General features: G+C 47.7%; 1 protein-coding gene across 2 annotated transcripts in view; it reads right to left on the minus strand.

Annotated features, from left to right (window-relative positions):
* The window catches only part of ESRRB (estrogen related receptor beta), a 172,892-nt gene extending 164,407 nt beyond the window's left edge, over nucleotides 1-8,485 (minus strand). Inside the window, exon 1 of one of the 2 annotated variants that reach the window (XM_086709203.1) lies at nucleotides 8,142-8,485. In XM_086709203.1, coding sequence (XP_086565329.1) covers nucleotides 8,142-8,143 — 2 coding nt within the window. In that variant the 5' untranslated portion in view covers nucleotides 8,144-8,485. Of the gene's footprint in view, nucleotides 1-7,811; nucleotides 7,884-8,141 lie in introns of those variants that run through there. The other variant, XM_086709204.1, reaches the window with a different exon arrangement.
* Between the last annotated feature and the right edge of the window lie 13,629 nt (nucleotides 8,486-22,114).

A 22,114-nucleotide genomic window follows, 5' to 3' on the forward strand; every position in this document is an offset into this window, starting at 1 on the left:
GTGAAGAAACAAAGGCAGGGAGGGGTGAGCTACATGCGGAGGCTGCCGTGACTCGGAACCCTCTTCCAGGTCCCAAGCATGCTTCCCTCTTCAGAGGCTGCCAAAGGACTTTGAGCAAACCCTGAGGAGCAGGTGCCCTGGTACGGGGCTTCTCCAGATGTGTGGAAGCCTAGATGCAACTTCGGCGGCGGAGGACTGTGGGGGCAGAATATTAGGACCGCAGAGGCGTGAAACAATGGTCTGTACAAATGAAAAACAAAATGCAGAATTTACAGGTTGTTTTTCAACAAGTAGGCCTGGCCAGTTTTCTGCTCACGGCCCAGGCATCCTTATAGAGGAGGAGCTGAGGAGCAAAAACAAATTGAGGACAATGATAATAGGAATTGAGTGAGGACGGTAAAGGCATGAAGCCAGAGAAAAGCCTTGGACCCATGGCCTTGCAGTAAAGGGACACAGGCGGGCTGACCTGTGGTTATCAGTTAAGTTAGGAGCACACTGTATCTCTCCATTGTGAACAACAGTTCTAAATGTCAACTTCTAGAGGGGTGCCTGGGTGGCTTATTCGGGTTAAGCACCCAATTTCGGCTCAGGTCACGATCTCACGGTCTGTGAGTTCAAGCCCCGCATCGAGCCCCACACCGCCCAGAGCCTGCTTGGGATTCTCTCCCTCTCCCTCTCTCTCTGCCCTTCCCTTTCCCCAACTCAGGCTCTCTCTCAAAATGAATAAACTTAAAAAAAAAAATGTCAACTTTTAGAATGGGAGGGCCTAACAGACCTCCTCCAATCCACCATTTTATGATCAGGGAACTGAGGCCCTGACAGCATGTGCACTTTAATTATCGCTGCTCTGAGGTGGGAATTGGGCTGGGCCACCTGGCCCCAGCCTCTATCCATGGCACTTGACTGTCCCTCTGTCCATAGATGCTGCAGGTGCAAGTGGCCTTCAACGTTTGACCTCCCCCCTACTGACTTTGTCTTTTAACTTGTTATGTCAAAATACTTCTAGCTTTGCAAGGAGTTGCCCCTCCCCGGCTGACTTGTACACACACAAAGCCCTAATGTGACTGCAGATATACATGGGGTGACAGGTCAGTTTTGAGGCCGACTGAGGAGCAAACAATCTATGACATTTCTATCTCAGATCTTATCCTACCCCATCACTTCCCTGAGTCCAAACACACACACACACACACGCATGCACACACATACAAGCACACACACACAGACACACAGACACACACACACACACACACACACACACACACGGCCTAATCAGCAATAATTTCACTCCTGAACATTGCTGGAAAGATCACTAAGCCAAGCTAATCAATCGTCTCAGCCAGCCACCAGTCCCCCAGAGATGCCTAGACTTTTCATTGCTATCACTTAACCCTCAGCAGCCTGAGTTTTTATCCACTGCCTTCCAAAAGAGAGCAGAAATACTGTTCTGGGGCGACTCCGGGACCTAAGACGATGTTCCTATCTTGCCACCTTTCAAAAGCCTTGTCTGTGCTAATGGAAGCAGACACTCTGGAACGCTTCAGAAGGAAGGTCTCCCTCTTACATGTGCCACCCGGGACCAGCGTGGTTAAAGCAGGAAGGGAACAAGGGCTCCATGGAGTGTCAGCAGTCAGAGGAGGCAGGCAGGTACAGCCCAGAAAGGGGAGAGGAGAGGGCATGACAAGTGAGGGAAACAGTCACAGGAGAGATACCAGTTTAGCAATTAAATTTGACATCGGCTTAGACAAAGCTTCTTTACAGAACAGAATAAAATTCCTAGGAAGGTTTGTGCACATCTAAATAAAAGACACTCCTTTTTTTTTTTTTTTTCCCGGACAGAGGAACACGAAAGCAGGAGGGACAGAGGGGAGAGGGCCCAGGGCTAAGACCACGATCAATGGGTCACAGGCTGATGTAGTTAAGGCAGCTGGACATTCATGACTTCCAATCACTCCTCCCAGAATTAAGGGATCAGAGGTGCCCCCTCGAGAGAAGTGACTCCAAGCAACTCACTTTGCATGTGTTGATGGAACACACACTATGTGCCAGGCACTGTACCAGGCACGGTGGAAATCAAAGGTGAATAGTGAGGAGGCAAAGGGGAGGCAGGGATGATTCCAGGGTTTAGTAGTGGTACCCCCAAATCTAGGAGGGAGAGCAGAGAGGGGGCAGCGAGGACAATATGGGCACTTTGTAAGTTTGGGTGGCACGAGGATTCACATTCTAGATCCCTGCTTCGGTCAGGAAATAAAGGCTTATCCTGGGGAAAGAACAGGAGTAGGGCTTATTGCCTGGCAGCATAGGAGGGCCCTACACAGATACACAGAGGGAGTGTTGAGGACGCTGGGACCAGGGGCATCCCATGAGAGGACACCTCTCAGGAACTGTGGTGAGGCCCTCTTGGCTTGTGGATTCACTTGTCAAGAGATCATGTTGAGAGAGAGGACAGAGCAGCACCTGCCTCCCTGAGAACACAGCCTGGCTTTACAGCCTGGCTTGGCCTGCTCTGTAGGTAGAGCCCAAACTTCCCCCTGCAAATGTACGGTGGAGAGCAGTGGGGCAGGAGTGGCCTGGGGACCTAAGAACAAAACTGCTTGTTGGGATGTGAGCAAGGGCCAGGAGAGCTGACCAAACTCTGTATGGAGCAGAAAAGAATCGGGCCTTCTTCTTCTCACTTAGGACTGCTATCCAAAGCCTGGTTCCCAACCTCTACTCTCCCGCAGTAGTTTAAAAGCCCTAAGCTCTTTTTAAATTGGGGGGTGGCTGTCCTGATAGGCCCTGACCTCTGGTTTCCTAATGGAATAGCTCATTGGACGATGAGGATAGAAGACTCGCTGCTCCAGGATTCTGCTCGCCAATATTCAGGAAAATAGCCTGTTACAAATGCAATGTTTGTATTCCCTCAAAATTTGTATGTTGAAGCTCTAATGTCTAGTGTGATGGTATTAGGAGGTGGGGCATTTGGGAGGGAATTAGGTTTAGATGAAGTCATGAGGGTGGGGCCCCCAAGATGGGATTAGTGCCCTTCTACAAAGAGGAAGAGGCCAACGCTCTTGCTCTCTCCTCCATGTAAAGAGGCAATGAGAATATGGCATCAACACATGAAGAAGAGGGACCTCACCGAAGCAGACCATCCCAGCACTTTGATCTTGGACTTCCAGGCTCCAGAACCGGGAGAAGTAAATTTCTGTTGTTGAAAGTCACCCGGCCTGTGGTAGTTTGTCATAGCAGCCCAAGCTGATTAGGACATAGCTCCTTAGAGGGAGGCATGGGAGCCTGTCTTTAGCGGCGTGGCATGATGCGTACAGAAGAGACAGCTCCATGCTGAGCAGTAAAAGTGCTACCACGTACTGGGGAAAGGGCTTCCACTTTACGTGCATTTCATCTTCCCAACAACCCTGTGAGGTAGGCTCTATGATTATGCCCAGTTAGCAGAGGGGAAAACAAAGGCCTTCAGGGATTAGTTAGCTCAAGTCTCAGAGCTGAGAAGAGGTGGTGCCAGGATTCAAGCCCCACGTACCTACTAAGAGTACGTGCTCATGTGCCATCCACGAGAGGCACCTGGTAGAGAACAGGCAGGAATGATCAATGATGAGCTGGACGTACAAAGGGGAGTGAAATGTTGTCCCTGCCCTTGGGGAGAGTCTGGTGCAATGAGGGGGACCCAAAAACAATCACACCCTAGGGATGAATGCGACGCTGGTCGGAGATCTGTTGGGGGCTCCAAAAAGTGGGGGAGGCCACCCACACGAGGAAGGCTTCATGGCAAAGCTGATGTGGATGTGCTATAAATGTAATGAAAGAGGACTCACGGGCCACTGAGCATGAAGCATTAAGAGAAAGAATAATGCTCAGAGAGGGGGCAAGAAGCCAGAGGTTTCCACTGATAGCAAGTCGGCTGTCTGGAGCCTCTGTTCATCTCATGAAGCAGGAAAACAGGCCCAAGTGAAAGGACTAGAAATTGCCCACTTGGTCAGTGGCAGAAAAGCAAGGCAAGTGTCCACAGAGCATTCAGAATCCTCTTGTATCGGGATTCCTGCCTTTCCTTCCCAAGCAGGAGACCACACTCTAGGAGAGTCAGGCATGTTTGGGCAGCCATATGGCTCTGACTTTCCCCTCTCCTCTACTGTACCCTAGAGAATGAGGGGAGAGAGCGGCCAGAAAGTGTGTGGAGAACTTAAGACTCCTGACCTCAGCTTTGCCTTGACATTGCTCGACCTTGGCCAGGTTGCTCTTTGCCTTCTCTGGCCGAAGATCAGAAAGATCTCAACTTGCTTTCTCCTTGGACACAGGGAACCAGATGGGCTTGGAGGTCCTTGTATCTAGACAGCAGGGCAGGGGGACCAGGGATGTGGACCCACTCACAGAGCAAAGGGGAAAAGAGGGGCTGGTAGAGATGTGAATTGGCTCCAGAAGGAGAGACGGCCCACAGCATTTCAGCCACAGGACTGAAGGTTGCGGGGGTGGGGGGGGGGGGTGGTGAGAATCCTCTCCACCTGCTCCACGAGACAGCATGGGAACTTTCCAGTTGCTGGGAAATTGAGCCATACTCCTGTCTCCATGTTCTCACCTCTGGACCAGAGGAGGAGAATTGATTTGGGGAGTTGGAGGCAAGCATCCCCTCCAGACCCTTGGTGAACCGACCATGATCCGCAGGATTCGTGTCTGCTGTGCTGCAAGGGACTTTTTTCTGAACGCACCAGCTGACTCTGGCTTCAGAGAGCCCCTGCCACAGTTTCCATTCTTGCTTTGTGGACCGATTCCTCTCTCTGTCCCCATCTTCCACTTTGCTGAAGTTGTACAGCAGCCTAAAAATGCTGATGGCTTAACTGGTTTAATTTTTTTTTTTCCCCAGCAGCCCTGAGGGGTTTTAACTCTTTCCTCCTGCAGAAACCCTGCTTTTGGAGTTGAATGTTTAAACTCTCACTGGGAGACTCATAAATATTCGGAGTCACTCTCTCCCTCTCTGTTTGATTAGGAAATGAGCCTTTAACTCAATGTAATCCCCAAGCCATTAACAAAAAAGCCCTCAACAGCTCTACTATTAGAATTTCACTCTTAACCCGCTGAGGATTGAATTAGATTAACATAACTACCCACAATCTGAGTTTATTTTCTGTGCCAGATAGAAATGTGTTTTTCAGGGAAGGCGAGAAGGGGGAGGGAAGAGAGGAGGGAGGGAGGGAGGGAGGGAGGGAGAGAGAGAGAGAGCAGGAGGGTAATGAAATGTAAAAATAGAGATAAGAAAAAGATGGACAGATACACTGTAGAAATGAAGTGATGGGGAGAAAGAGCAGTGCATGGTCTTTGGTTTAAAAATCCTGCCAGCTGCCATCTTTTATTTACGGGGTATTTGGAGAGGCCTCCGCTATGTGAAATTGTTTGAATTAGGGGAGCGCTTTCCAGGTATTTGTGATTCCTTCTTCCTGGAGATTGATGGTCCTGCACCTGAGCCTGCTGCATTCCAAAGCACCTGTTCATTGGCCCCACTGTCCCCAATTTGGGAGGAGGTCGGCTGGGTTTCCATGTGCTCAGGGGAGGCAGGGGGCACTCATAAAACAACAGTTCATGCACACGGGCGACTGCATGCTCACATTCAGAGAAATAAAACAACGACAAGGATGGAATGGGTTAGATTTTGCAGACATGAAGTCGCAGACAGCCCCGTGACCAATTGCATTTAAGAAATCAGTGTGAAAAAAAAAATGAGTTTGACGGGAGCTCGGTCCACATAAAATTAATCGTTATTGAAGCAGAAACTAAGTAATCAGAGGCTGCCTTAGGCAAATGCATTGAAGTTTCCCCCAACTGCCTCTCCAGAAATAAGCCCAAAGGGAAAAACCGCATCCTGAACTTGAGAGTGAAAGCTAGGCCCTCCATCCCACTGCCAAACAAAGCCCCATCCTCCTCCCACCCCCCCCCACCCCCCACTAAAAGCATCCACAAGTAGCCAAAAGAAGGAGTGGTTCTTGCCTAAATGTTCCAACAAACATTTTCTCTCCACTCTTCATGCTCAGAGAACATAGCACTTGTTCAGAGATGAGGGGCTCTCTCCTACTGCATTTAATCCTGGGCCAGCAGGCTTCGGGGTGCGTGTTGAGGCAGGGAGAGGATGGCGTGCTCTCGCATTCAAAGATTAAAAAATGTCACACTTTCTCTAAAAAGCCTTTGAGATCCGCAAGTCCTCAGCTAGAAGTTCAGTTTTTGCAAACAGCTGACTGCTGCAATTTCTGAACACAGTGTCTTTCTCACTGGACTCATCTGAGCTTTCCTTAACAATAACCCACCGACTCTCACTTCAGCATTATCGTGGGGGACCTTAGCAGGGTATGTTCAGCAAAGTGGAGTCCTTGGAATAGAAAAAAATAATATTGCCACATAGACAGTACATCCAACTCCTGTTTTTTTTATTGTTTTCTTGATTTCTTGGGCTTTACCTTCCACACTAAGTTTTAAATAGTGACACTCCCCGCCCCCCAAGAGCCCCCCATTTTATACCAAACTCCTTATTCTGAATTTTTCCACCCATACGTGTGTTCTTACTACCTGAACGCGTGAAGTTGACCCTCTAACTTCTTGTTCCTTCCTGATCCCCACTCTCCCCTCCAAAATAATAAATGAATGGATTAAAGACATTAATAACCCTAAATAAAATAGTCGAAAGTAAAGAACCCAAAGAAAAAGTTTTAGAAAGGTCAGAAGTAAAACAAGATCAAGTGGTCTCTCTAAACATACGTGTGTATATATTATTTGACTTTTGCCGACTTAGATTTGTTGTTAAAACTATTTTATTTTTAATCAAAAATAATCCAGACCCATCTGTTTTGCTTAATGTTTTTAAATTGTTGAAAGGATTATTATTTTTTGGTTAGGATACTGTTTTCCCAAACAAATCAAGAAGTAGTCCTTAGCAATACAGTATGGTAACCATTGTTTTTAGTAAACAGAAACCCAGAAACGTTAAAAGTTGTATATAATATACATTAAACATCATCACATTCCTCCCCCCACCAAATTTAGGGCTACTATTCCTTTGTAAATAATATATGGCAAACTTCCCCAAGTGCAGGATTTTTAGTTAATAATCTGCATTATCCAAAATCTAAAGTCCCCAATTTTCGACAGGAAGCTTGTGGTGTGTGGGCCCTGTGGATTCCTGACAATGTCTGGGGGACTGTCACCCCTGGGAGCCACTGATGTGCTCCCAGAGCTTGCACCCCGATTGTCTAAAGCAAGCAGGGCTCTGACAAGAGTCATGATACTAAGTTTCTCCCTTTTCGGGAAGGATGCAGAGCAAAATGCATCCACAGCCACACCTGGCTTCCTCCTTCCCCAGACTCCTCCTCCCCACCCCCACCAAGTTCCCCTTTCAGGGTGAAGGAAAGCCACCAAACGTGTGAGCCAACAAAAGCCTGTAAGGCAAGACAAATCATCCGCTCTCATCTCGACTCCTCAAAGCAAACTCACTCCGTGGAGCAAAAATAAATAAATAAAAAAGAAAGAAAGAAGAAAGGAAAAAAAAGTCATTTTCCTTTCAGGTGCTATTGAAAAGCTGGTCCCTGGGACCGCCCTGGGTCCCCCCCCCCCCCCCCACCGAAGCCCCCGGAGCCCTCCATCATCACCTGTCCTGTGTGAACTAGCTCTTTCTCTGTAACCTTCTCAGCTCACCCAACACCGGAGCTGCCAGCAAATAAAAGTTTTCACGCTGGGAGACATAACCACCCCGCCGAGCCGCATGTAAACTTTCCCTTGCCCTTTTGATTTACTTACTTTTTCTCAGCGAAAACAAATAAAAATAAAAGGGAACCTACGGATTCCGAATGAGTTTGGGTAGCCGGCCCACCCAGCCGTTCCGGTCCCTCTGACCTTCCCGTGACAGTCTGCGAGAGGGGACATTTTCCGCCGCCCCCCCCACCCCCCGCCCCCCCCCCCCCCCAAGCCACGGCCACGGCCAGGCAGAGATGCTTTCCAGTGCCGAAAACCAGGAAGAAAGAGCAGGCACTGGGAGATATTTTTATCCATAAAAAGAGAGACAGAGAGAGAAGGAGAGAGAAGGAGAGAGAGAAGGGGGGTGTGGGGGGGAAAGGACAGGACGCCCGGGCAGCGCAGGGCAGAGAGAAGGGAGAAGTTCCCGTACTCACATACTTGGGGCCGGGCGGAGGACAGGGGCTGGCGGGGAGCGGTCTACCCCTCAGGTGTTTCCACTTGCTGATGACTCGGTGCTCAGCTCCTCCGGCACCAGCTGACAGTCCCCTGTCTGTGTCTCTTTGTGACTAAGGACACAGTACTCCCAACCTATAAATAGATCCCGACTCCGTGATTGATATAACAGGCAGCTGACAAAAAAAAAAAAAAAAAAAAATCCCACAACCATAACCAGGTCTTAAACAAAACAGCAAAAAGCTCTGGGCTTTCAACTCCACCGAGCCCCATGCGGACTCCACAGCCACATGGACCGGCGCTGGAAAGCTGGGAAGAAAAATCTACAGTAAAAGGGCGGCGGAAATGGGGGAGGACACACAAAGGGGGCAAGTGTAAAAGTTCCTTCTCTAGGGGTGGAGCGGTCACTTGGGGTGGGGGGGGGGGAGCCGATGAGTGACGGTGGGCAGGGAGAGCAAGGGGAGGAGCCGGTGGGAGGTCTCGACCCTCTGAAGGAGAGGCCCCATCCCCAGCCCTGGGCCCTATCAGGGCCCAAGTCAAAGTCCAGACTTGGGAGATGTCGTCAGTGCAAGTGCTTTCCACGAAAGTTTCCATTCTTGCTGCCAGATCAGGAGGAAAGGAGGGAACAGAGTTTTCCTAGCTCAGGGGCTAGACTGGCTTCTTGGGGGACCCGGGGGCTCCTGGAGTGTGAGGGAAGATGTGCTGGAGAGGGGTTAGGACAGAGTCAGGAGTCACCTGGGCCTAGTTGGCACATTATAGATTGCAGCACATAATAGGTTTTTAAAAGGCCAGGGGACCACATTCCTGACTGAAGAATTGCCCAAGGTTGAAAGGCCTTGGGGATGTTGTTGTCTCTACTTTTTCCAGAAAGACTTCCTAGAAGAACAAATTTGTTTGAAAAAGTTTCCCCTTGGGGAACCCTCTTGCACTCTTGGTGGAAATGCAAACTGGTGCAGCCGCTCTGGAAAATGGTATGCAGGTTCCTCAAAAAATTAAAAATAGAACTTCCCTATGACCCAGCGATAGCACTGCTAGGAATTTGCCCAAGGGATACAGGGGTGCTGATGCATAGGGGCACATGGACCCCAAAGTTTGCAGCAGCACTTTCAACAATAGCCAAATTATGGAAAGAGCTTAAATGTCCATCAACTGATGAATGGATAAAGAAGATGTGGTTTATACCTACAATGGAATACTACTTGGCAATGAGAAAGAATAAAATCATGCCATTTGCAGCAACATGGATAGAACTGGAGGGTATTATGCTAGTGAAATAAGTCAGTCAGCGAAAGACAGATATCATATGTTTTCACTCATATGTGGATCTTGAGAAACTTAACAGAAGACCATGGGGGAAGGGAAGGGGAAAAAATAGTTACAGAGAGGGAGGGAGGCAAATCATAAGAGACTCTTAAATACAGAGAACAAACTGAGGGTGATGGGGGGGCGGAGAGGGGAAAATGGCTGATGGGCATTGAGGAGGGCTCTTGTTGGGATGAGCACTGGGTGTTGTATGTGAGCCAATTTGACAATAAATTATATTTAAAAAAAAAAGAGGAGATGAAAAAATTACCCATATTAAAAACATTGAAAATAAGCATCATTAATAAAACACCATTAAATGATGAAAAAAAAAGAAAAAGAAAAAGTTTCTCCTTGGGGAAATGGACCCCACTCTTTGAGATACAGAAGGACCTCTTAAGAAACAAAGTTCTGCAAAAGTCCCATAAAGGTGGGATGGCCTCCCTGGGGCAGGCCAGTCCAACTCGGAGAGCGGGGCCACTGAAGCAAAGTTTCCAGAAGACAGAAGAGTTACAGAGAAATGACAGAAGTGTGAGCCATCCAACAATTAACCAGGTGAGCTCGTGATCACCTGGGGACTCCCATCCCACACAAGGGTCACCCGCCTGGATGATCTGCTTACTTAGGTACACTGATGTAGGTGAAATTTCAGGTGAGATTCCCCTTCTGGAGAGATCATGAGACAGGCCCCTTACTGGTGTGGTAAAGAATAGGCACTTTATAATCCTTTTTTTTTTTTTTTTAATGTTTATTCATTTTTGAGAGACAGAGTGTGAGCAGGGGAGGGGCAGAGAGAGACAGACACAGAATCCAGAATCTGAAGCAGGCTTCAGGCTCTGAGCTGTCAGCACAGAGCCCGATGCGGGGCTCTAACTCACAGTCCGTGAGATCATGACCTGAGCCGAAGTCGGACGCCCAACCGACTGAGCCACCCAGGTGCCCCACTTTATAATCCTTGAAACTTCCTGATCCCCATTAAAAAAAAAATGAAGCTAAATATCCTCTTCACATGAGATCTGATCCTTTACTCTCCAGGTTAACAGATACTGAGGACGGGCAGTACTCAAACTATTGAAGTAAAAGCCCATTTAATATTGTAGGACCTCAATCATTCCCACGAGTAGCCTGCCATCGGAAGATAAGCTCCAAGAGGGGTAAGACCATGTGTTTGTCTTAGTCACCACTGTTCTCCAGTGCTGCCATGACACCTGACATAAGACCTTCCTGAGTATGGACTGACTGAATGAATGAATGAGTGCATGAATGTATGATGCCTAAGATACCCACCACTTAAGTTACTCCTTTGGACTAAGACACTCTCTCTAGAATGTCTGTTTTATGGGAGTGTCCTTAGGAAGGTAACGTATTGGAGCTGGGACCTCAGCCAGCTGTGGTCTGACTGACTTCATTTACCCATAATTTCATCTGAGAACCACTGTGCTCTGGGTACCAGGCCAGCGTGGCCACCAAGTGCCTCCCTCCAATGGGGCCTGACAGCACATGGGATTCTCGGTGCATTTAGCTGCTCAAAAGGCAGAGATCCTTGCCAAGAGGCAGTGCTCTGAAAAATTCCCATGTCGTGGCTGGAGTTAGAGCCACTTCAGCACACATTGACCACCAGGCTCCTGTTTTGGGGGGAAACCTTTCACTTCTGATGCACACTGGGGACTTCCCTTCATTATTTGCTTTCTCCTCAAATTCTCCAGCTGGCCCTCCCTGATTTCTGACAGAAATCGCACATGGCTGCGGCCTCTCCTAGAGGTGTAGAGTCCAATCTGCAGAAAGTGCTCAGTGAATGGGTTGTCCCAAGCCACTTCTCCTGGAAGGCACCCTCCTTAGAGAGCCTGGTGGGACCCTGGCTTTGACTTTTTACCTCCAGGCTTATCTCTGAATTACTCCAGAATTTCAATCACAGTTCTTTCAACTGAACTAAGCCTTGGTATCTGCTCCCTCTTAAGTGGCCCTGAGAGTCTGTTGGGGGCGGGGGGCGGCACGGGGGGGGGGGGGGCAGCTGATAACCAGTGGGCATCCCTCTGACCACACAGGGCTCCCTTGAAATGCTGGTCATCATCTTGGAAGAGCACAGGCCTTTGTTTCCAGGATCTTCTATGGCCAGGCACCCTGGGCCACTGGGAGCACAGAGGTACATAGACATACACCCCTGGCAGTTAAAGCACACACTCTGGACTGGGACTCCCTGGGCTGGAATCTTGCCTCTTCCACTGGCTCTTTGGAAACTAGTGAAATCCTTCACTTCACTGTACTGCAGTTTGCCCACCTGCAAAGTGGAAATTCTAAGGGTCTACCTCCTAAGACTGTCAGGATGACAAAATGACTCAATGTCAAGGGTTGCTCAGAGACTAGACATGGAGAGTCCTAATAAATGCTCCAGGTAGCCCAACATGTGGAGAGTCCTAATAAATACTCCAGGTAGCAATACCAGGCCCCATGCATGCCCCTGCACCCATTCTGAGGGCCACCCCCCATTGCCCACCTTAGCCACATTACTGGAACTGGCTTTGGTTCTTCCCCCAGAGCTAGAGCCTCTTAGCCTAAAGAGCTGATGACAATTTGTGAGCATGCACGATGTGCCAGCTGCTTCACATGGTTTCCTTGTTGCATCCTTATTGTAAATCCCTGGGGAGGGTCATCATTCCCCAGTATTAGTTTGCTAGGGCTGTCATAACAAAGTACCAAAACCTGGGTGGCTCAGAATAACAGAAATGTATTGTCTCACAGTTCTGGAAGCTAGAAGTTCAAGATGTTGGTCAGGGCTGTTTCCATCTGAGGGAAGGAGAGAGAATCTGTTCTCGTGCTCTCTCCTAGTTTTTGGTGATTTTCTAGGAAAACTGGTGCCCCTTGGCTTGCAGAAGCCCTTCAACTTCTCTGCCCTTCAACTTCACATGGCATTCTCCCTGTATATGTGTGCTTTTGTGTCTAAATTTCTTCTTTTTATAAGAACACAGTCATATTGGATTAGGACCTACCCTAATGACCGCTTTGTAAGTTGATCATTTGCAAAGACCATATTTCCAGATAAGTTCACATTCATAGGTACCGGGGATTAGGATTTCAACATCATTTGGGGAGGAAGACACAATTCATCCATAATATCCCCTTTCATAGAGGAGGCAACTGAAAGTTCAGGAGGTCTTACACTCAGTATGAGACACAGCTGAGTGAGTGTCACCACGGAAAAGACACAGGGAGAGGGAGGTGAAGCCCCAACAACGCCTTTCCATGCCGTAGGGACACTGGCTCCTACGTTGGCTTGGTGCCACCGGACTCCTTTTGGCTTGCTTCGGCGTCATTAGTCCTGCACATCAAGGTGACTTTACACTGTTTACAAGGGCCACTGAAGGTACAGCCGTCCCTGCCCCCACCAGCTTATCAACTCATTTACCTTTCAGAGTTCCCTAACAGACTGCAACTGGGAGGGGGTGGGCAGGGACCCGCACACAACCCAGGAAGGGCCTGCATTCATTTTATCTGGGAAGAAAAATCTATCTGCTTGGGAATAGACCTAAATACAACACATCAGTGCAGCTAGGCCATTAATCATCTGCCAGGACACAGGAGACCTGAGAGTGGCCATCATGGGCGCCGCTTTACATGCAAGGGCCAGCTGGAACTGGGGACACTACTGGCTCTTCCCTCCAGAGGGCATTCTACAGGGATTGGGGAGGGGGGTAACACAGCTCGCAGGTGAAAGAGGAGATGGGGGGGCAGTCCAACCCCATCCTAGGTGGTTGGGCCTGAAAGCAAGGGTTCCCACTGAAGCAAATACCACCCTCCCCCCAACCAGGAACTCAGTTTGCCAGGAACTGCTGGACCCAGCAGTGTGACACATGCTGCAACTCCCCCCGCCCCCAACCAAACGAGGAGCCCCTATACTTTTCTTAGAGGAAGGGGAGGTGCCAGAACAGGGGAAAACAGGGGACCTAAGGTGGGGCCAAGTCAACAAATCAAAGGCCCTAGCCGCCCAAGCTTCATGTCTTCATCCCTTTACCCCAAGAGACCCCCACATGCTGCCCAACCAGCCTACACAGCATCCCATAAACCAGCTGTCCCTGCTGGGTGCATTCCCTGCTCTTCTGCCTGCCCTCTCTCTCTTACCTAGTTTCTATTCATTCTTCGGTCCAACTTGAGTGTGATGCCCTACCTGAGCACTCCCTGCCCACAGGGGCCCTGACTGAAGCTCCACCCCACTGCCCGCAGAACAGCTCATGTGAGTCACCTACATATCCCGTTTTGTCTTGAGTCACGTGCCGAAGTCTCCTGGGTGTTTGCCTCGTGTTACAACGAGCAGTCATTGGCCATATTGTACTGGAATGGCATATGGAAACAATATGGAAATAGGCCATATTGTACTGAGCACCTACCATGTGCCACACTCCGTGTAAGGCCCTGATCTACGTTGCTTTACTTAATTCTTACCACTACCCTTATGGGCAGGGATTATTTTTCCCCATTTGTCAGCCAGGAAGCTGGCGGTCAGAGACGTAAACTGACTTGCCCAAGATTGGGTAGTGGGTAAGTGGTGGAGTCAGGATTTGGACCCACATCTGTCTGCCTGAATGGAAAGCCTGTGTTCCTACTCACTATGCTCATTTCTGCTACACCCCCAGCACGGCCCCCTATGTTCCATGGCATAAAATCCAATGCCTTGCTCTAGCTTATATTTAATAATTCCTCTCTAGCCTATATTCCTGGTCACATCCTCTCCCCATGGCCTGGCACGCAGAGCCTTTTCCTTGGCAACACTGCATTCTCTTCCATTCCTCTGCCTGGAACATACCATCTGGACTTCAAGACCCAATTCCATGGTCACCTCTCTGCAAGCCTTTCCCTATTTCCACTGTACTCTTGCAGGACACTGTGTCACGCAGTATTATCAATATTTGCGCACATATCAATCTCCATCGCCAGGATGTCACTATCCTGGCATGTATTAGGTGACCAATAAGTGTTCATTAATGAATGCTAACAAATTAGGAAATATAAAGTGAGAGGGTAAAGAGTGATCATATAAAGAGCGAGAAACGGTCCAGAGGGCTGCTGGTTAAGAAGGTTGTGCACTACACAATGCCAGGAGGAACGGTTCATGTTCCCCAGGAACTCCCTAGAACCATGTGGATGACACCATGCGTCGGTGTACGAAGGCACAGGGCCTCTTCCAGCAGGTTACTGTGAGCTGGAAGGGACCTGGGAGAAGGGAACATATATGAGAAGTACAAAAGAGGTGTTTGAGCAGGTTAGGCAGACATTACGGGTTGTCTATCCTACAGTCTTTCCCCACTGCGTGTCCTGGGTCCGTCACAAGCTATAGATGCTGAAAACCCCCACTCGTTCTCAGCCTTCCTTACAGTTAGAGGTTGCCATGTGTCCCGGTCAGACAGTGAGACTTAGGGGGCAGTCTGTTGGGGGGAGAGGGCATTTGAGCAATGTTGTCCTCATGAACAGAGAGAGAGAGGTGGGGAAAGAGCTGCAGAAACCACCTGGTAAGTGTGATGAAAAAAGCGTGGAGGAGAAAAGCCAGTATGCTGAGGCTGGCGGAGCACAAGCAGGGAACAGGTGTGAGTCCTTGATGGCATTGGTGAGCTACTGAACCGAAACCGACCCTGGAACCAGGGCCATAAGCTTCTTGTTGTAAGAGAAGATGCAAGACGCATGTTTTTATTGCCTAAGTCACTATTAGTTGTTTCCATTCCTTACATCCTAAAGCATCCTAACTGATATATTAGGGGGTGGGGGTTGTGCCAAATATGGCAGCACAAGCTGGGAGCCAGCCAGTTTCTGTAAATTAGTAGGGAAGCCCTGGGACGTCACAGGTTGCGTCCAAGTGCAAACACTGGTAGAATAATGTCAATGGTGCGAACTCAATTTAGTATTTTTGGTGATTCCATTTCTCTTTCTTACATATGACAAGTTGGCACTGTCTCCCTTTAGCTGTAATCCAAGCCCTGCCCCCATCCAAAAAAGTTAAGTCTTTGAGACAGAAAAAAAAGAAAGCCCCCTCCATATTTTTGTAGCACTTTACAAAGTGATTTTCCATTGGTTAAGTCACAGTAGTCCCCCCATACAGATGGGACAGGGGTGAGGAAGCAGCCAAGGGACATGTGGCAACAGCAAAGATCACCTTCTTTCTCTAAATCAGTTGAGATGCAAGAGGGACTTTCTTAGAGAGCTCCTTGTGCACCTGAGCACTTACTATGTGCCCTGTTCTAAGCACTCTGTGTGTGTTAAGCCATCCAATTCTCACAGCAACTCCACAAAGTGGAGGTGTCTTTCTCATCCCCATTTTACAGATGCAGAAACTGAGGCAGAGGGAGGTCCTAGAATCTTCCCACCTTGAAAGAGGCAGAGCTGGGATATGACCCAAGTCAGTCCCACTCCAGACCTACACTTCTCCCCCACCAATGATTCCCCAATGATGGTGGCAACTCCTTCCTGAAAGAAAAGAAAGTGGTTCTATGTTTATGAACCCGTGTCCCTCCAGGAAGAACCCCAGAGTTTTGGGAGGAGCTAAGCAGCACTGTGTCTTGACTTTTGTTTCTATAAGGTTCTATGGTCCTCCCACTGGATAACTCCAAGATCTAAACTTTCTAATTGGGCTTCCCTCCTAGCACTAACATCCACAGACAGGGTGGGGTGGCCATCAACGCCATGAGGACTACATGAGGCTTACTTAATAAATAATCTGCAACTCCATAATCTCTCCCCACAGATTGCTTGGTATTTGCCTTCAGTAGATTTAGAAGTAATTAAATTACCGTGCAACCAGCCTGCAAGTCTCAGAAAAAGACCTGAAGTAAAGTAAAGCCTTAGTAATTCAGACAAATAGGGGAAGGGTAGCGAAAAACCAGAGGGAATTGTGGCTTTCCTTTTAGAAGAACCACATTTTTTACATTTCTAGTACTTATAGTAAATCACACTAAACATTAATAGCAGCCAAATGGAGTTCTTGCTGAGTTTGTGTGAATGAATAAATAAAACTAATTTTAATTAGCATATTCCTTGTATACAAATATCTTCTATTAATACTCTTTTGAGAGCTTGTTGCTTGAAGGTTAAACATTCATTCATTCATCTAACAAGCATCATGGAGAATCATTACTGAGAATCTACAACGTGCTGCTGTGTGCTCTGTGCTAGAAGCCGAGGATAGAGAGATAAACAAGATTCAGAGGATGCCTTGGAAGAATCTATATATGCAAACAAATAAACTATGAGGAAGCTCCCTCCTTAAGAGGAGGTAAAGGAAAGCTTCACTGGGATGGTGATATCTGAGCTGGGTTTTGAAGGATGAATAAGAGTCTGACAGAAAGACACAAGGTGAAAGGCAAGGATGGCCACAAGACAAGGGCCAGAGAGTGACTGATGCTCCACGGTGGCTACTCGTCATTCATATGAGCTATGGCTCATGCGTTACAAGTTATGGATTGTTGAAATGGAAGCTTTCAATTAGATGATTTCATGCAGAAAACATTTTATATATACACATATTTTTTAATGTTTATTTATTTTGAGAGAGAGAGAGAGAGAGAGAGAGAACATGAACATGAGCAGGGGAGGGGCAGAGAGAGAGGGAGAAAGAGAATCCCAAGCAGGCTCTGCACCATCAGTGCAGAGCCCAACCTGGGGCTTGATCCCATGAACCTTGAGATCATGACCCGAGCTGAAAATAAGTCAGACACTTAACTGACTGAGCCACCCAGGTGCCCCAGAGAACATTTTTAATACAGAGAAGTGTGAAAGGTAACAAATACCAACGTTCCTGCCACCAAAACAAACAAATGGTAACCTTATATCATTAGCTACCGATTTTTTTTTCAAGAAACAAAATTTTACATCAAGACATCGATACTACTCATCACGTGCTCTGTCACCTCCTCTGAAGTGCTTTCCCTGACTGTCCTTTGCCCAGAAGATCCCTCTCCTTTTCTTTCTGGGGCCTCTGCTTACTTCCCTTGTAGTATCTCCCACAATTTGCGGTCACCTTGTTGATTTGGTTTGTCCCCCATTGTAAGGTCATCTCTGTAAAACAGACACTTGGGATTCTTTTTTACCCTGGGCTCCCCTGTCTCTGACATATATTAGGTGCCCAATATGTATCTGTAGAAGAAAGAGGGGAAGGAAGAGGGAGGAGGGGAAGGAGGGAGAGCTTATAGGTTAGTATGAACTCTTCTAAGGAGATGAAAACAGTCTTCAAATAAAGGGATCCCAGCAGGGGAAGGGGACAGCGACTGGGTTCAATTCCACAAATACTCTCTGAGCATCTCCAAAGGACAAGGCTCTGTGGGAGGCACGTGACAGGTCCTGGCCCCAGGGGTCTTACTCTCAAGGAAAACCCAACTGCTAATAGCCAGCCCTGGGGTGAGGGTGGTTTGGGGAATGTCTGGTGGATTTAGGAAGTCTAGCCCTGGTCAGGCCCCTGGGGCTGGAGACAAGGGTGTCAAAGCCCCTGTCAGTCAGTGTGGAGCAGAGGTGGCTGAGTTGTGACAGGTCTGCAGTGGGACTGGAACTGTAACCAAGGAGACAAAGCAAGGTGAAAGTGTTACCAGCAAATAAAAGAAATTGACATTCAGGAAAGGTGACAAGTTACACATTAAACCACGGAATGGGAGAGGGCCGAACAGCATATCCCCAAAGACCTGCCTTTGTGCTCAGCAGGAAGAAGAAAGCCTCTCCCTTTCAGACATTATTAACGTTTCCCTTCCTGGTACTACTGGGGATGAGCCTTTGGGCAGGGATGTGAGGACTTGGTAGCAAGTGACTTAGGTAGAGGAGCCAACCCTGGCTCATCATCCTAACTGCCCCTCTCCCTGCCAAGCACACTGATACCATTTGTTGAGCAAATGTTTATTGAGCAGCTACTATAAGCCAGGCATTGGGCTAAGGGCCAGGGATATAGAAATAAACAACCCTTCCTAAGAAGGCAAATACAGAAAGAAAAAATACAATACAACACAGCAGAGGTAGGATCGAGTGCCTTGGGTGCTCAGAGAACTCCGGTGAAGTTGTGGGAGGAGAGTTTATGAGGAGATATTTGAGCTAGGCTTTGAAGCCTGAAGAGGAGGATGCAGGCATAGAAGCAGGTGACAGTTGTGTTCCAGGTAGACAAACAAAAAGCATAAAAGGCAAGCCTGGAGAAGGAGAGGGAAGAGGGAGGGAGTGGCAGGAGCTAGTTTCTGTGCCTAGAATGTTCAACATTGCCTGGCAGGCTCCTTCTCGTCGTTCAGACCTGAGCTTCCATGGTCACCTCCTCTGAGAGGCCTTCCGTAGCCACCCATTGGTCAGAGTGTCTGTACCTTACTTTAAGAGACCCCAGCCTATAACAGTGTGGTATTATGTGTGTGTGGCTTAGGTTAAGCTATAACCCAGGGGCGGCTAGCATTTCAATCAAGAATGCACAGTGCAGGGTGAAGGCTGGTAATTAGCCACGAGGCCTGTGTCTGGAGCGTCTGGTATTTGTGTCTAGATCGGTGAGCAACACTTGGCTAAGTAGCCTCAAAAATGTCAGAAGTGGCTTTTAACTGTTAAATTAGACATGAGGTCTGCGAAATTTTCAAGATCTACATGAGACGGTGCCCGCCCCAACCTCAAATCCCTCTGCCCATTGGGGTTCAGCTGCTTCTGAGATGCTCAGTATCCAACAGTGTGGCCACTTCCCACCTCAAACATCCTTGTCTTTTCTTTTTTCTGTCTCTTTTCTCTGCCACCACTGTAACTGGCTCTGCTTAAAGCAGGTCCAATGAGGAGAGCTAACGCCCCCAGGGTCGATCTTCAACTGATAGGAGGTGGGAGTCATTGGATAAATACCCCAGTCTCCCAGTCCTTTGGTGGGAAGATTCTGCAGTTTGCCTCACATGGTGTCTCGGAGGGTCTGCAGATGGGTTAAGGTGCAGCCACTCACAGCAATAACTCTCCTTAGCAAACCTTTTGATGTCTCCCTTTGCTGTCTTTTTTCTTTCTTGTTTCATTTTCCCTACTCCCTCACTTATACTTCCTGAACTCATCCATGAAATAACATAGTTATACTCATGCTCTTGTCTCGGGGTCTGCTTATGGGGGGCCCCTAGGTAAGACAATAGATTGGCCCCCTAAAATGCACTGAAAACATTCACCTGCCTTTGTATGCAGAGTATAAGAAACCAGTAGAGTCCGTAGGCTTTACCCAATTGGGGTGATGCTCTAAGCCAATTCCCAAGTGGTGCTATCAGCCAGCTGTAAATTCTAGAAGATTCTGGTTGCTGGTGGGCTATCAGGGTAGTAAGAATCCTACCTCTGGAATCTTGGTGTTTGTTGGAGCACTTGAAAGGCCAGAGAGCTGGGATTTCCTTGAGCCTACAGAATAGGTGTATGAATTGGTTTTGTGCTTGCCTCTTGGAGAAGTTTACTTGATGAATATCTCCGTGAGGGCATAATTTGGCCTGCAACTGCCTCTCTTATGACATTGTTGTGAAATCATGGGGAGTAGTCAATTAGAAAGAACCTAAGAGTTGTCGTTGACCAAACTGGCTAATCCAGTTTACAACACCACTTAGGGTAACCTTACAAAAGCATTCGTATAATCCTACTTTAATTTTCCAAACGGGACTTATTGGTTTTTTTTTATATTCTTTTTATTGGGGCAGTTGGGTGGCTCAGTTGGTTAAGCGTCCGACTTTGGCTCAGGTCACGATCTCACGGTTCATGGGTTTGAGCCCCTCATCGGGCTCTGTGTGGATAGTTCAGAGCCTGGAGCCTGATTCAGATTCTGTGTGTGTGTCTCTCTCTCAAAAATAAATAAACATTAAAAAATATTCTTTTTAATTATCTACCTCCATATCCTCTCTAATCCCATCCCTTAATGAAAGGTAAGCTCCATATCTTGTTAGTCTCTGTCTTCTCCAGCACACACAACAATACCCAGCACTTAGTACAACAATGCCTGGCTCAACAAATGTTCTATTAAATGTTGAAGAGTGACAGCAGGTACAGCTGAGGACATATAATGGGGAGCCTTGCAGTCTCTCAAGCAGAGAGTTTGCACATTACCTTTTGAGCCTATAATTAGGCTGTTGAGGTCATGGACATGTCTGAGAATCTGAACAAAGCTATGAGCCACTGCCTTCCCCAGAAAATATGCACACATAGTGATACACATAAAATTATACCTGTGATTTCAGGGAATGTATAGACCACAGGTTCAAAATTTCTGCTTGTAGCCATGTGCAGGCCAGAAAAGGCTTTTGAACACATATGTGACAAATACAGCTTTGTGTTGTAAGATAATAACTCTCATGGTCATACAACGATGGAAGAGGAAGGACTAGGAGGCTGGGGTACCGGCAGAAGGCCTTGAGACAGGCCAAGAGGAAGAGCATGTGGGTGTCAATTTAGGCAGTGCCAAGCAAATGGAGAGGAGTGGGGGTTTGGGGAAAACATTTCTAAAATAGCAACTATAAGATTTAATCATTGACCAGTTGGTGGAAGTGAGAGCCAGAGAAGAGGCAAGGTAGCTGTGAAAGTTCTGGCCCAGGACCCTCATGGATGACGACAACCTGAATCACGGAAGAGATGGTGTGTCCCCTCCTGTGGTGAGGCCAAAGTGAAAGCCTGACCTTCAGGGCTGGGTCCTAACCACAGACTTCGGTCTGCGCTCAGGCTGCCCTGCAGTTTCTAGGAAATAGCCTGAACCAAAGGGCATGGGTAGGAGGGAAAAAACCTACTTCTTCTGCTTTCCCCCTTTTGCTGAATCTTTGTTGGAGGAATCAACTCTCTAGTATTGAAGTGCATGTAAAATATAGAAGTCATAGGGTGAACAGGTCAGAAAGCTTAGCCTTTTCTTAGACATCTGTGGCTTAAAGCAGTCTTTGGCTCATGCCAACCGCATAACTATTGTTGAACTCTTGGTGCAACTATGAGGCAGCCCCAGTGTGTGCACTGGATCCTAGTCCTTCTCACCCATTCAAAGACATTGCACCTGTAATTCTATACCTCTTTCTCCCGCATCATCAATTTTTGCCCTCCACTGGACTATTTCAACCATCACAGCAAACATGCTATTGTTTTTCCAACTCGAAAATATTCTCTGTTCTTCTCAACGCAGCTTCTGCCCCTCTTTTTTATTCCGCTTTATTGCCATGTTCCTTGAAAGAGTTGCCCATATTTACTGTATGTAATTTCTTTTCTGCCCATCTCTCTTGAACCCAAATATAACAGACTTTCATTCCTACCATGACACCCAAGGCCCTTAGCAGAATCACTGAGGGTCTCTACATCACTAAATCCCTTGGTCAGTTGCCCCTCATTGTATAATTGGGCCTCTCTGCAACACACCTGACATAATTACTCATTCTTTCCTGGACATCACTCACTTCTCATTTTCCTGCTATCTCTGGATGTTTCTTCCTAGTCTCCTTTGCTGGTTTTCCCTTATTTCCTGGACCTCTAAATGTTGGAGAATCCTGGGGATCAGTCCCAGTACTCACCTCTTTTCTACCTGTATCTCCCCTGAAGATCCTCAGGCCTCAAAGCTTTAAATACTTTCAGTGTGCTCATACCTCCTAAATTTACATTTCTAGCCAAGCCTTCTCCCTTGAATTTCATATTTTTGTATCCAACCATCTGATTCCACTTGAGTATCTACTAAACATTTCCAATTATC

The sequence above is a fragment of the Puma concolor genome, chromosome B3 (assembly GCF_028749965.1).
Source record: "Puma concolor isolate L17-30 chromosome B3, mPumCon1.1.hap2, whole genome shotgun sequence".
Classification (NCBI taxonomy): Eukaryota; Metazoa; Chordata; class Mammalia; order Carnivora; family Felidae; genus Puma; species Puma concolor.